Below are 15,551 nucleotides of genomic sequence, written 5' to 3' on the forward strand. Positions count from 1 at the left end.
CGCAGTATGGGAAACTGCGGGGGGTGAGGGTGCCCCTGCCCAGCGAGATCCTGGGGCCTGTGGACCAATATCTGGGGGTGCCATATGCTGCCTCCCCGGTGGGGGAGAAGCGCTTCCTGCCCCCCGAGCCCCCTTCCTCCTGGTCCGGGATCAAGAACGCCACACACTTCGCCCCCGTCTGCCCGCAAAACATTCACAACGCAGTGCCAGAGATCATGATGCCCATATGGTTCACCTTTAACCTGGATATAGTTGCCACGTATATACAGGATCAAAATGAAGACTGCCTGTATCTAAACATCTATGTTCCCACTGAGGATGGTGAGTGTGTCAAGGTCACAGGAAAACAACTCTACTTCTTCTTCTGTCTCTTCTATCTCTAGCTCTATCTCTCTCTCTGTCTAGATTCCTACTCTCCACTTAGACCTTTGTGTTACTCTCCGTATTGTGTGCAGCGCATGACGTGTTGTCTGGCGCATGCTGTGTCAATGTCCGCCATCTCAGTCTCCCATCTTGACTTGATCTTCTTCTCATCACCTCTCCCCCCTTCCATGCCACTGTTAAAGGTTCCTCTTTTGTGTATACACCAGGCCAAAAGTAGCAAAAACAAAACAACCCAGAAATGATTGAGATAGCAAAAGAGGTCCTATCCGACAAGGAAAAGATTGGATCTAGTGTAGTGATCTCGGTGCACCGCCCTTCCCTCGCTGACTTGACTGTTCTGGGGTAATTAGCCATTAGAAGCCTGCCTCATTAGTGAATGATCTAACGCAGGTTTGGTGAAATGTTCTATCTGGTACATGAGAGGCCCGTGGCATTAGCCTGACCTATGTAAGACCCCTTACTCTCTTTGCTTCTGCCAGTCTAAGCACTAGGCTAAATTCAGCAAAGTTTGATACTTGAAAGATACTTGCAAAAGGCAAATATGAACTAGCCCTCACTGAGACTCAAGATCTTTGCTAAAAGTTTCATACTACTGACCAACTCTATTATGTTTGAACTCCCACACAGCAAGATCAGCATAAAGTCTTACGGTTTCTAAAAAGGAATATCTGGACCATCCTGATATCACTACATTTCAATTTGAATGGCAGAACTCTGGTAACACAGGCAATGCATAGAGACTGTTTCTTGCTACTGTGTTGTGTGGTTGTAATGGGTCTTATATAGAAGTGCATGTGAATATGGGCTTCGAGTGTCCCAGAATGCAGCAAATTCATTCCACAATTAATGGAATATTTCTGCAGCAGCACCCAAAGTTACTTTCTCAACAGGTCTTGTTGATAACTCTGATGGGGAGGGAAGGGGAGAATGGGCAGAGGCGTATCAAACGCTCTGGTGTAATCAGTAAGTTGTTGCATGTCAACTGCGGTCTTTTTCAGAGTCTCCTGTTATTTTGTAGTTCTTTCATTCACTTCACAGTCAAAAGGATATCCAAGGAATGTGCCAGGAAACCCAACAAGAAAATGTGTAGAAAAGGAGGTATGTAAAAAAAAAAACGCAACACGGAGAGAAAATTGAAAGAGTGAAAGAAAAGAGCAGAGTGGTTGGTCTGTCCACACAAAGCCCATCAAGATTTCCCCAGCAATCAACTCTGGAACCAAAGTGCCTGTTTCAATGAAGATGGGACTTGGATTAACTTTGATATATTGGTGGCTGTGTGTGAGCGGAGCAAATGCGTGGCAGTGCATGCTTTGGTGCAGTGAACTTTGCTATGACTACATCTATAGCAAAGTGATAGCAAAAACTGCTACCTAAATAACTATGTATACAAGGAATACAGTGTTAAGTCTTATGAATGATAAGTGTATTTTATTGTTTAACCGTTTTGAATTTGGGGGATTTCTTTTGTGTAGGGTTTTTCGTTCTGTTTTATGCTAAGGTGGCATACATTAGCTTTTGATTGATTCAAAAGCAGGATTGCCTCTTTTAAGTGCTCGAGCATAAAACCCAAGCACTTTAGAACTTTGGTCATGTTTCAGGATGATCCGACAGCACTTAAGACACCAGTTTATTGAAAGTGTTTGTCAAATTTGACAATGGCAAGTATTCTTGCCTCTGCCGTTGATTAAATTCACGCTACGAATGTCGACAGCCATTTCTCAACATTTGCATTCACGTTGTACAATGAGCGAGTCGTGTTTTCGGGCACGGCAGCTTTAATTTAAATTCAGCTCGTAATTCAACACTTTAGAGAGACACGGTTCAATTTTATTTGGCGTCAAGTTAATGCTTAGTGTTAATAACAACACATGGCCTGATTTTGTGTGCTACCCACAGGTATTGGAGCACCTGACGAGTAGCCTTAAGACGCTGGGTTTTATCAGTGAGACCTCAGCTGTTGATTTCCATGGAGGCAGAAGTCTTCTATTGGCCTGACTCTGTGAGCCTGCACACTCGGCTTTCGTAAACCAATTTGGTTTGAGACTAGTACAGCCCCAGGGCATTCCTACTTCTGAATTAGTCTCAGTTGTGGGAATATGCACGGAAATATAGCTCTTTAATATTCCTTTCCATTTGGACATTTTTCAATTATCTTCCCCATGTTTGATAATGAGGATTTTTTTTTATTTAAATGTTTTTTATGTGTTGGTCTTGTGGAACAGAGTTGTGTGTTCCCTGGGAAGGGTTATACGAGCACTCTGTATTGCTATTAACACACATGTTGCATACATTGAGATGTAAGAATGTACATTTCTTTGGAAAAAGTTTATTTATTCTTAAACTGATTTGGAAACGAAACAAACAAAACAACTGTAGAGTCATTCAATTTGTATCGCATTTTAATTCATTCATTCTTCGGCATACTCTGCCTTAGCAAAGTAAAGCTAATCAAGCAAGACTGTTCACAGTTTTTTAACCATTTCAAAGGGAACCAAAAAATATTTACAGCTACAATTACAAGTTTAGCATTCATTAGCATTCATTGTTTACTTTTCATTAAGCTTTAATTGCCTTGATTTCAGAAGTGTGTTTTATTTGTACAGAACAGAATGTACCTGGAGGAATCTGTTTCTAATTTAGCATTCTGTACTTACCGTGACCTTTTAAGGTGGAGGAGAGTCATACACACTGGGTAGCCTATATCGCTTAACGACAACACCTTAACGACCAATTTAAAACCTGTTGCTTTGAACAAGAATACTCTAGAAAAGACAATTTTGAGATATAACCGTCCCATATAACTGACTTAAGAGTGTTTTCTACAGGGTTGCCAGGCAACTGTATCCTGTCACGACAGTAGCATACAAGATGATCCTCTCACCTCCAGTGAGCACCTTTGTCTCATAGCATTGGCTTACCAAAGACACCAAGCATTTATTATTGAGGATATTTATTTTTAATCTTATAGAATCAATCTTATGGATAAGGTGGCTGTGGTGTGAAAAACTGATAAATAATCAATGGATTATATGTTAATATACTTATAATAATATATTATGTTAATATAGAAAATAATGGTTACACTTTACAATAATAGAAATGTTATTAACCATTAGTTAATGCAGTAATAATAATTAACAAACAGATAACTAATGGTCTAGTAATAATTTACTAATGGAGTTTTTCTTAACCATTATTGAATTGGGTTGAATAATGTTACCCTGTTAGATAATGAATGGTTACATTGTTGGGGTTAGTTTCAAGCCTAACCCTATTAAATCATGTAGAAATTAATATCTTAGTTACATGAACACCCTTACCTTAGTTAACATGATCCCCATTAATAAATAAAATATAAATATATTCTTTTAGAGTATACATCTTTTTATACTGCATGAATGTTTTTTGTATAGTATTTAAGTAGGAGAGCTTGCAGTCTGCTTATTTTTTACTTGCTCATTTATTGAAAAAATACATCTTACTGTATGAAATTCACAAAAAGTCCATTAAGGGACACCTTTTTTTCCCTTTTGAATTTTAGACCAGTAAAACACATTGACAGAGTGCAACACTGTGATTGTGCTTAGCGGCACTGATTTATAAAGCTGCTCCATGATTAGGGCATTATGTGGAAATAATGTAAGCCGGACATAAGTGTGATGAAAGGCTGTTTTCAATGACAAGAGTGGCATTAAGTGAATGGCATCTGACCTTTCTTAAGTATTTCCAATATATCCCCCTTCCCTCGCAATGTCCACGGCAGCAACAGCCAAGGTCACCCGGAGGTTGACCAAACATGCACACTCAGCAACAGCCGCCCATCCTCTGGCTACGGCCAGGTCTGCTTACGTACCCTGTGCACACATACATACACACACACACACACACACACACACACACACAGACACACACACACAGCGGTGACATCAGAGTCTGGAGAGAGACACCAGAGCCTTGGTTATATCACTCTGTCATTTGGAGGGAATGAAGTGAGGAGAGGGGTAATGGTGTGCGTGCAGACAGCTAAGCACCCGGGTCCCCAAAGCACCAGATTAGCTCACGATTGGTCAATGGAGCGAGCGCAGACTGATGAGGTCAACGCATATCTTTTTAAAAGGTTCCCTTTTTTTTCCCAATTATTAAGTTGTTTCCCCTCTTTGTTTTTAATTGACGGCTAAACTTAAATTGGCAGAGAGGAGAGGGACTCCGGGCGCTTGCTGATGAGCCTCTTATTGCGGCGGTGATGGGAGTGATGAGGAGCATCCATTCCGCTGATGGACTAGCGGCCATCTCCTCTCCCTGCGTGTGTCGTCATGCATTCGGCGTCGCGTGCCGAAACCAGCGGCGGTGCCCTGGGTATTACCGACCGCGCTGCTCCTGAGAGACGCGGCGAAAACGATAGGCCTCTCCGACCCCCGAGTTTATTGTCATCACCGGTCAATTTGCGTTAAGTGCAGCTGAGTCGGACATCCATTTTGCCCTGATTTGAACCACTCAACTATCATTCCTATGCAGCCATCGTGGGCAAGACACGCGGCCTGTGTGATGTGGCCCGAGCCGTCTGTACTGAACAGCTCCGTCGGATGCCAAATCTGTAGATTAACTACCCCAGAAGAGACATTTGACTTTTTATTTTTTTTTCTTACCCGCTGCTGACCTCCAGCAGCTACAGAGCTATGAAAACTGCCGAAGGCCCAATCCTGGTTAGACCACTGTGTCTGGGCCGTGGCAGACATCAACACCCCATGCTAATCCCTTTGGTTGGCCGCCTCAACTCCTCCAACCCCCCCCCACCCCCCTTTGCTTCAGGGAGGGATAGGCGACCGCCATAGTGCTGCAGAGGAAAAGCTGTGAGCCAAACCCAATAGAGAAGCCGAAAAAAACTTTATTCTCATTCCTTTTTCTTTTTTTCTTCCACAGCTAAAGATGAGAACAAATATTGCTCTGTGTGATTCGGCAAATAGACCAGATGTCCTTTTTTCTCAGGGGGGGGGGGGTGATGAGCCCCAGTGTTGGTTGAAGGCCGCAACAGGCCGGTGGCGATGGTGGCGGCTTCATTCAGTACGACTTGAGATGCAAGAGGGCGACTCAGGCAGGAAGTCCCTATTCAGGGGCTCCCCGCCGCTACCGCGGTGGGTCTGCGGTCGCGCTGTTGGGCCCCCGGTCCACACGCAGGCACAACATCACGCGCCGTGAGCCCTTTGTTGATCCCGAGCAAAGAGGGAGTGCTCAATACAGGCTAGCACCCAATAGCTTTCGGGGCCGCAGTCACCCCTCAAAGCCGGCTGGAATACTGAATGACGCAAACGGTGATATAATCAAGGCTGCTTAAGAGGCTGCTTGGCAAACAGGCTTATAAAAATAACAACAGCACTCTTTGGGCTCAGTCAGGAGTGACTATGCTAAGAATGAATCTAGGTGGAATTTATTTGGAGGGTTTCGATTTTTGAAATGGCGGGCCTTCTTTGTTTTTTTTCGATATCCCCCGCAGGCCTTTATTGTGAAGGTTTTTCAGGCGTTCTCTGCGATTGCACAATTTAGAGCCTTGATTCTTGTTTTTTAGACTCTGGCACGACAGCTATGTTTGTTTCCATTTTCCTCCAGCAGTGATAAAATATTCAACATGGAAACATGCATCTGGAGGAGGCTAACGGTGACCTCAGTTCGCCGTGTCGTCGGCGCACTCAAAGATAATGCGGCTGCTCTTTAACTCGTCTATTTATATTACCAGGGCTCAGACGGGCAAGATAGACGGAGCGGCTGCCATTTATTTAGCTTTTTTTTCGTTTTGGGAGCAGCTGAGGCACAGTGTGAATTCTGGCTGTCCTTTGCTCTAGGATTACAACCTCCTTAACCTTTGAGCCAAGCCCTCCATCATCATTCACTCTTCTGCCTCCCTCTTTCCCTGTTCTCCAACCTCCCCTGAAAGGGACAGGTCGGGCGAGAGAGAGCGGATTGATTGAGGGAGAGACGGTGATACAGAAAAAGAGGGGCACCAAGAGAGGTGGGAGGGATGAAGAGAAAGGTGGGAGGAGGCAGGAAGAACGGGTATTCTGGGAAAAAATGGATGACCACCTGAGGATTACAGACTGAATATAACCACTCTGAATCGTCAAGGCTGCAAAATAAGTCCCTTTCCGCATTGTGACCTTTCTCATATTTAACTCCGAGGCACATCTATTGTCAGTCAACCTTTTTACTGCAAAGGAGAGGCAGTTAACATTCAGCCCTTCTTCAGCGTATTCAGTGAATTGTGGATTGAGTCTGGAATCTCTGGAGTATTTCCGTGTGTGTGGTGTGGGTCTGTGTCTGGCATGTGACGATGTATAAAAGGTGAGCAGCACACCGATTGTGTGTGTGTGTGTAAGTAAAAATATTTTTGGTATGCAGCATCTCAAGTCGATTGCTTTACAACTAGGCCCTGAAACTGGCATCCTTTGAACAACAAACCAAAATGGATAGATGAGGTTGCCTTGTCCAGCCCAAGTGAAAAATAGCTGCTTGTGAGAGCTGCCGTCCAAAATAAGCTATCACTTGCTGGGGGCCGGGATACGATTTGCCTGATTGGCCGTCGACTTACTTTCCATCACACTCCCGATCAGAGCTCCATCACCGAGCTGATCTTCAAGGTCAAATGCCCTCCTCTATAACAGCCTGGGCACCTTGCTCATGGAACTCTTTTTGATTCATATTACGGATGCGCCATACGACCCTAAGACAAAACAACTGAGGCAACTCAGAGCGACACGGCTTTCCTGTCATCGTCGGCCATCAAACTCAGGGCTGTCTCTGAGACTTTGGTTCAATAACAGACAAGAGACACGCTCTGGAAACCCAGCGTTTTTTTACTGTGTCAGAAAGCACATTGAGATGTGTGTGTTTGACAGGAGTTGTATAGTAGGAGCTGATAGGAGCTGTGAAATAAATATGAGGAGGGCATATTTATGTTACAGTCTGGAAATGCATGTGTTGTAGTTGTTATAATTATGAAAGCAATGTTATATTTAATTGGCCGGAACAAAAAGACCCACACATTGTTTGACATTCCCCTGTATGCATAGTGTAGCTATGATTCATCTGCATTACATTTTTACACCTGCCACCAACGTGATGTATTTTTAGTATTGCACACACAGCTACGAGACTCCGGAGACCTACAGACTGAAGCTACGATTCTCTCAATACGTAGTAGAAGGGGGCTGAACGTTAATATTAATTTGCACTGTAAATAGATGTCAGAAGCAGAGGGTTCTTTTATATTCACAGTTGCTGCAACATTATCATCTTCCACAAGCAGGTGTTGTTTATGTGCCAGGTACAATGAGGATAGGAATACCTTTGGGAGGGTTAACGCAGAGGCATGTCGATCTACAGTTTCAAAGCACATTCTCCTCACAATGCAAGGGAATCACAGCAGCATCCCGTTTAATGGTGTGATGGAAGCCACTGCTTAATACAAACGTTACAGAGCTAAACTGTGCACACGTCGACTGCTGGCGTGTGGTAAATGATTATCTGAGGAACAGGTTGAAGTCTTAGACATCGTTTTTTTTTCCCATAATTAAAGCAAATGTCTCTGCCAATTTTCAAACGACACTGCGTTTAGTTATTTTTGCATATTAATGATTCTACTGACAAGCTTACATGTTAACCCATTTTGTTAACAACAAAAGGAGATAAAAGAAAAGTTAGATAAGAAAAAACGTCAATCCAGAGAATAAAATGCAAAGACTGAGCATGTCTGTTGGCAAATGGTGCAAAACATATTCACAGCTTATCAACCATTGTTTCAGCTGCTCCTTTTTATATACTTTAATAACGTCACTCAAGGCATATGCAAATGCTATGGGCATGACTAGTCCAAATTGCAATGATCTTCATTCAAAGTATTATAATTAATATTATACATATTATTTGAATGGTGGATCTGTTAGTTAATAGTCTTACATAACCTGGTGTCCAGTGAGTTACAGAGTTACCTGTGAAGCTTGACATGTTACTGAACAGATCTCTTTACTTTCTGTGCCTCGAATGTCTATAACGAGCCATGTCGATTCTTATCAGCGCTACCTGTTAACAATCAACATATCGTTTCGGTACGGTAATTAGTGTTGGAGTCGTGTGGACCAAATTAAAAGGTCCCGCTATAACATGCAGGCTTGTTTGCCCTCCTGCTCATCTTTGTTGAGAGAAAGCTGCCATTGATTAGAACGAAAGCGTGGATGCTTGTAGATAGCTTAGACTCAATATGTGTTGGTTAATTTAGAGACTAAAGTGTCAGTATACTTCCTTAACCCAAATAAATAATAGGTTCTGTTTCGGAATTAGTTTTTTCCTAATGAATTCCCAAGATGTGTTCTACCATCAGTGATGTATGACTCTCTTCCTATTAATGTATTATTGGATCATTGACATGCTATTGCGATGCTCGCTTGGTAATTATACGCCTTCTTCCAAGCATATTTATAAGCCACACTATTTATTTTTTGGTTCACAAATATTCCGGAGTCTTCTATTTGTGTATGTTTCTTTTTGTACCTGCCTTGTGTATTAATGGAAACTGTCCTTGCAAAAAAAATGGTAATGGCATTCATATATTTAGATGAGACAAATTATTATTCAAATGTGGTTTCAACTAATATTGTGGCTCCTTACAATAATTCCTTAGCCCTCGTCTCTGTCTCTGCAAACAAACTGCTATTTGAATGTGTTTGTGCCTCTCTGTGTCTCTCCCTGCTTCAATTTAATAGGCACCAATGCAAAAAAACAGGGCGAGGATTTATCCGATAACGACGGTGATGAAGACGAAGGTATTTTCCACGGTGAACAAAGATGGTGCATGTTTTTTTTTTTGTTGAATTTTCTATTTCTTTCCCCTTTTTTTTTCCACCACTCACTTCGAGGTTTGACATGATGTCACCATGAACCTCCATCTTGCATCATCATCATCAGCATCAGCATCAGCATCATCATCCGAAACGGAAAGATATTCAGCTTTCTTTCTCTGGGACAATGTCTCGGTAGTTCGGCATTCCATTTATATTTCACGATGTCTATGAAAGATGTATTCCTTTTATTTCTGCCTTCTTGAATTTAGATAGGATCGGGTAGAAGGTGAGATAACCTGAATGCGTGGTTTACCTGTATTTACTGTTAAGAACCGACCCAGGAAATGGCTGCTACAAGAGGCAGAGGCAGCCTGGCCAACACTCTTTAGGTGTCGGAAGGCTGTTGAATTTGTGCCGATAATGCTGAAGGGAATGAGTTGGAGCAGCAGTGTAATATCAGACCATTCGCTGGGTTTGCCATTAGATTTATATGAGGAGCCTGGGTTCACGAGTGCTGCTGGAGAGGATTAGAGGACCGAATGAGAGAGAGAGACAGAAAGAGAGTGAGAGAGAGAGGGTAAAAAACCGCAAGTTGCTGCTCAGCAATCACATTGTTCACTTTCCATATTTATCTTGGATATTCTAGGCTCAGGTTGGATCTGTGCCGAGATTAGAATGAGAGACGATTCTCTTGCCGCAACAGAAACGGCTTAAGTCCCCCCCCCCCCCCCCCCCCGTTCCTCCCCCTCTCCCCAAACCCCTGAATCAAAACCAAGCCCTGCATATAGTCGCCTACTTCTTCCAGCTACTGACACCGCGGGGCATCAGAAGTCAGACAGTGGAGGGAAACATCTCAGGTGGAGCTATTGACACACGCTGCAGTTGCGGATTGGACCACGGGGCTGTATTTGAGGACCCGGCGTAGCATACACAGAATGCACGGGGGCCGTAGTGCATATATTGGGTAGCGGAATGCGTATCGACTTCAGAAAGATAAGGAACAACAAAAACAGACTGCCCGCGCCCAGGCTGCCATGTCGCCTTGTGTTTGGGAGTCAGGATTTGCATATGTTCTCATTAGTACATTCATTAATGCATTTATTACTTTGTGGTGTTTTTTTTGAGACGTGCGTGTCAGGGGTGGTTAATGGCCTGCAGTGAGGCTTCTGCTCCTCTGCCCGTTGGGGTTTATCTCTTCTAAAATAGGAGCAGGGCTCACGCCGGCCTTCGCGGTGGAATTAGAAGCGTTGCCATGGCACCGCTTTGACGTGCAGGTGTTTCTCCATTCAAGCCCAGGGCAAGCTGTTGCAACCAAAGCCAAATTGTCGACGCCTTGATTGTAGTGCGTGTGTGGCTGTGCGTGTGCGGCATGTGCCTGTGTGTGTGTGTGTGTGTGTGTGTGTGTGTGTGTGTGTGTGTGTGTGTGCATGCATGCCTGTATGTGTGCGTGTGTGTGTGCATGCTTGTTTGAGTGTGCGAGGGCGGAAAGGGAGAACGAGAGAGGCAGAGAGAGGGGAGTAGCGTCAGAAGTTTCTTTTTTCTCCACATCCCTCAAGCGTCATGTGGCGCTGCCGTGTGTGTAGCCCTAATACCATTCAAAATCGCTGACAAGTGTCAATCCCTTTGTCTGGCAAGTCTTTGCATGCACACACAGCGGCTTGCTCTCTGAGCTGTTGTGCAATACCGGGCCTCAGTGAAAATGTGACAAGTCTATTCTTTACCGAGCTTAACTAATGCTATTTACTGAGCATCACCGTGGCACCACAATGCTGTCCCAGACGAATTGCTCCACAACACTGGAGCTAATGCATGTGTGACAGAGTTGGCCATCAATCCTGAACCCCCCCCAAACACCAGCCAGATATTCCCCATTGTTCTGGTGAATGTGTCTTCATTGAGATGTCCTGGCCCAGGAATGAAATCTGTGTTCCACCCCTCCACATATGAATGGTTGTTGTGTTATCTTATGTCCATGGGATGGTGGATACAGTACAGGGAAGCAACAGGATGCTACATCGAATTATGGTGATCTCTAATAACTACTGCACCGGGTGAAGGTGTGATGCCAAGTCGTAGGATTGAGTCCAACGGACAGTAAGTGATAGATACAAGACAACCAGACTGAAAAATAAGCACTCAATGTCGATGAGAAAACGGCCCATCATCGCATCTCCTGAAACTGAAACGTAATATTTTAAAACAGATAAAATGGAAAGCCAAATGTATTCGCTCATACGCGTCTCCTTTCCATTCCCCTCTTGTTCACATTTCCTCCTTCCGTCTGGACAGTAGCTGTCGTGTCTGGGCTGTCTCTGTCTGTCTGCCAACCCATCAGCACCACCGCCCCCTTCCACCACCCTCCTCTCCTTCCACCACCATCTCTCAGGCCGTTCATCCCTGTATTACCGTGCTGTTTCAGTTGGCAGGCTGTCTCACCAAGGCTAATACCCCCTCTCCGTGTCCACCATACATCAGGCCGGCCGGCTACCTTGTTACGGCCCTCCCTCTGTGTCTTCATGGTGAGCGTCTCCGCTGCCTCTCCCAGCTCTGTAATTTGGTCTCGCTGCTGTCAGTCAGCCCCTGACCGGACAAGAGCGCTGTGCAGGCTCCCCCATCCCACCGCTCACTCTCGGCTCCCATCCCCTGAAGTGCATTCTAATTCAACCGCCGATTCAATACGGTGGAGAATTCCGTTAGCGTGGGCCCGGGTCGCAGTGATTTTCCACCGGCAGCACAATCAAAACCTTCATTTTGAATCCCGTACCTGCTGCTGTTAGATAAAGGCACTCAGATAAAGGCCCGCATGTAAATACAGGTGGCTCGGCTGAATCTGTCAGGTGGAACAAGCCGATGGGGAATGACGCACTGCTGTGTGTGTGTTTGTGTGTGCGTTTGTTTGTTGGTTGTAGCGTCGTCCCTCTCTTGCGGGGGCTGCCACGACCCCCCCTCCCCACCCACATGTCTTGTGACTGAGCTGCCTCGACCCCCTTCCACAGATAAGAGATAGTGCGTGCGTGCATGTGTGTGTGTGTGTGTGTGTGTTTGTGTGCGTGTGTTGTGGTTTGAGCGGAGGGTGGGGGTCGGTTGGGGGGGGTGTGTGTGTGAGTGCGTGCGTGCGTGCGTCAGTCACTTGTGTACTGAGCTCCAGTTCTAATCATGAGGAACAGTCCCCAGCTGTGCGAATTTGTGTGTGTGTGTGTGTGTGTGTGTGTGTATGTGTGTGTGTGTGTGTGCGCGCGCGAAATGTGCATGCGTGTGTGGATATTCACCCGTATCCATTTAATCAGCCGAGCGTGCAAACATGCTAAAATAATTCTCAGCGGCTCGTGCGCACATTCATCCACACGGTATCACGTGAAAACATCGCCACTCTCACAGACACACACACACACACACACGCACACACACACACACACACACACACACACGCACACACTCACACGGTTACCCACGGTCGGTGCACTAGAGAGAAGACACACACAGAAAAATTTCACACTAATTCCCCCGGCCCCCGCCCCACTTGAAGCTCCCATTCGTGTCTCTTTGCCAGGGAGCAGAGCTGAGCTCCACCTGCCCGGGTATTACCATTAATTCCACTGCACTGGCCCCGACCGGATCCCCGTTCAACTCCAGTCCGCAGCTCAGCGCGGGGGCTGCCTGCGGAGCCATAAATCGACAATGTGGACGATTCACACACACTGCATCGCTCTTCCCTCCTCTCCCCCCCCCTCCCACCATTATCCCATTCTCTCTGATGTGGCGGCGATGAGAAATCATGGTCCTTGAAGCCCATTTTATGCAGAGATGGTTAGAACGCCGCTGTTCCGATTCTTTCCAAGATAAGCATTGCTGCTAATGGCCGGTCAACAAGGGCATCGTTTGGCCCCTTCAGAAGACTGCGGCACATTCAGCTATATCCTCTTGTTGTCTTGCTTTTTTTCTCTTCCTTTACTCTTCTCTTAGTGACGGAGCATAACTGCCACGGCGAAACCCAATTCCTTTGAAAAGTTAAGGCAATGAAAAGCGGAATAAGAGGAAGTAATTCACAATTTCACACGAGTGTAGGTGTATGTGTTTATTGGTGAGACTCCAACCTTTGCATGCACGGGGCGGTGCATGTGAGTGTGTGTGAGTCCCTACGTGACGTGGGTTTCTGTGTGTGTGTGTGTGTGTGTGTGTGCGTGCGTTCGTGTGTGTGTGTGTGTGTGTGTGTGTGTGTGTGTGTGTGTGTGTGTGAGTCTCCAACCTTTGCATGCAGTGAACGGCGTACCTGCCCTTGCAGTTCGCTCCAGCGACAGCAGCAGCAGCAGAAACGCAGGACTAAAGGTCTTTCCCTGAGAGGCAAAACAACTGTCTGTGGGTCTTCAGAAGGATGACGGCCCCTCCTCACCCCCAACTCCTCTCATCTAGATCCAACATGGCTCTTGGGGATTTGACTAATAGCCTTGAAGGCTCCTCTCACTGTCTGCTTTTTAGATTTTCCTCTGCCTTTATCTATCTCCGCATCTATCTACTTCACCTTCCCTTTCTCCTTCATCTTCTGTCTCTCTCGCTCGCCCCCTCTCTCTATCTCTCTCAATCCCTTTTTTTTCATCCCCTTATCTCCCTTTCTCACGTATACACGCGGCTCTGTCCTTTCGGGAAAAAGCAGCACAGCTTCAGAGTAAAGATCAAAGCGACCGTCTGCAGTGTAACCAACAACATATTTAATGCACAAACTCACCGACCAGGGAGCAAGATGTCACTTTTACAAAAAGGTCATTCCTCGCATTGCATTTACTGGAGAGCTGTCAAGATCCACGGAGAAGGCACAAATATCCACACACACACACATACACACACACAAACAAATACTCACACGCAGACACACACATCATGCACCTCTACCCAGGCCAGCTGACATGGTCAAATTTTCTTTACACAAGACATCCTTCAATTTTTCCATAAATGTCAAGTGTTGTAAGCTGCACTGTGACATTTGGCATTGTTAAAACAGCTCTGCTATAAGATGCTTTCCTGCTACCTGCTCCATCACTCACGTGGTGTGTGTGCGTGTGTGTGCAAGCTCTGAGGATCAGCCTCAAAATAGCAACAGCCTGGCAACACCTTTCGGTAAGGTGTGTGTCTGTGTGAAAGGAGGGGGGCAGAGGGCCAGCCCAAGGCAGGGGTCTTCCTTTTAGTCTAAAATAGAATTGTGGTTATTTTCTATTCCTTCTATTCCTTCTATTTCCTCTATTCCAAGATTTCCTCTCCACCAAACATACATATAGTATAAAGTATAGTGTTGCTTTCAGCAGCCACGTTGTTAAGTTATGTGTGTTGACGTGCCTTTCATTCGGAAAAGAAGCGGAAGACATGTCATAATTAAGGACTTAAGTGCCATGCGGCAGTCTTTTGGGGTTTCATCCACCCACCCCCCCACCCTGTTACAGCGTCGGGGACACCCAGCACAATACAGTTTGCGGTCTCCAGTGTCGGCACGGTGACGGTAACAGACATGTCAGGAGTGGAGTGTGAAGATTGGGGCTGACACGGGCAATAAAGTGGGGTGCATGCATGTCATGTCTTGCTACATAAGGACACTGTCACCAGCTCCACCCACACCCCCACCTCAGACCCTCGCTGATCGCCCCTGACAACCGCGATGGATGTTGTAGACAACTCTCCACTTTGCCGTTGTCCTGGCCCTCTCTGGAGGAGCGCGGCCATCTCCCCCTACCTCAGAAAAGTGTGTGTGTGTGTGGGTGAGGGTGTGTGTGTGTGTGTGTGTGTGTGTGTGGGGGGGGGGGGGGGGTGCTAATGGCAGATTTATGACCATGTACTCTCGGTGGGGTTGAGTGAGGAGTGCGAGCGCGAGAGAGAGGAAAGCAGAGAGGGGAGAGAAGAGTTCCAGAGGACAAGAGTGGTAGAATAGGAAAAAATAAAAGAATAATGGAAAGGGAGAGGTAGGGAAGACATGACCCCAAGCCTGCCCCCTCTGTCCCTACCTCCCTCCCCTCTCCCTCCCTCCCCTGCTCTCTCCCTGATGTTCCCCTCTCTCCTTCCTTCCTTTTATACCTCCCTCTCTTTCTCTCTCCCTCCCCTGATGTCTCCCTTCCGCCTTTCGTCCTCTTCTACCTCCCTCTATCCCTCCCTCCCTCCCTCCTTCCCTCCCCTCTCCCTCCCTCCCCTTCTCCCTCTCTCCCTCCCTCCTCCCCTCCCTTCCTCCCCTTCTCCCTCTCTCTCTCCCTCCCTCCTTCCCTCCCCTCCCTTCTCCCTCCCTCTCTCCCTCCCTCCTTCCCTCCCCTCTCCCTCCCTCCTCTCTCCCTCCTTCCCTCCTCTCTCCCTCCCTCCCTTCCC

At 46.1% G+C, this 15,551-nt stretch overlaps 1 protein-coding gene across 8 annotated transcripts in view; it reads left to right on the forward strand.

The window, feature by feature from the left end:
- Positions 1-200: 200 nt before the first annotated feature.
- nlgn3a (neuroligin 3a) overlaps positions 201-15,551 on the forward strand; it is a gene marked incomplete at its 3' end in the record, with an annotated part of 101,743 nt that continues 86,392 nt past the window's right edge. Inside the window, exons 1-3 of one of the 8 annotated variants that reach the window (XM_079745017.1) lie at positions 201-321; positions 1,423-1,482; positions 9,135-9,206. In XM_079745017.1, the coding sequence (XP_079601143.1) occupies positions 216-321; positions 1,423-1,482; positions 9,135-9,206 (238 nt within the window). In that variant the 5' untranslated portion in view covers positions 201-215. Of the gene's footprint in view, positions 330-1,422; positions 1,483-9,134; positions 9,207-15,551 lie in introns of all 8 variants that reach the window. The other 7 variants (XM_079745015.1, XM_079745019.1, XM_079745020.1 and 4 more) reach the window with 7 other exon arrangements.

The sequence above is a fragment of the Pollachius pollachius genome (genome assembly GCF_949987615.1).
Source record: "Pollachius pollachius genome assembly, chromosome: 10".
In the NCBI taxonomy this organism is placed as follows: domain Eukaryota; kingdom Metazoa; phylum Chordata; class Actinopteri; order Gadiformes; family Gadidae; genus Pollachius; species Pollachius pollachius.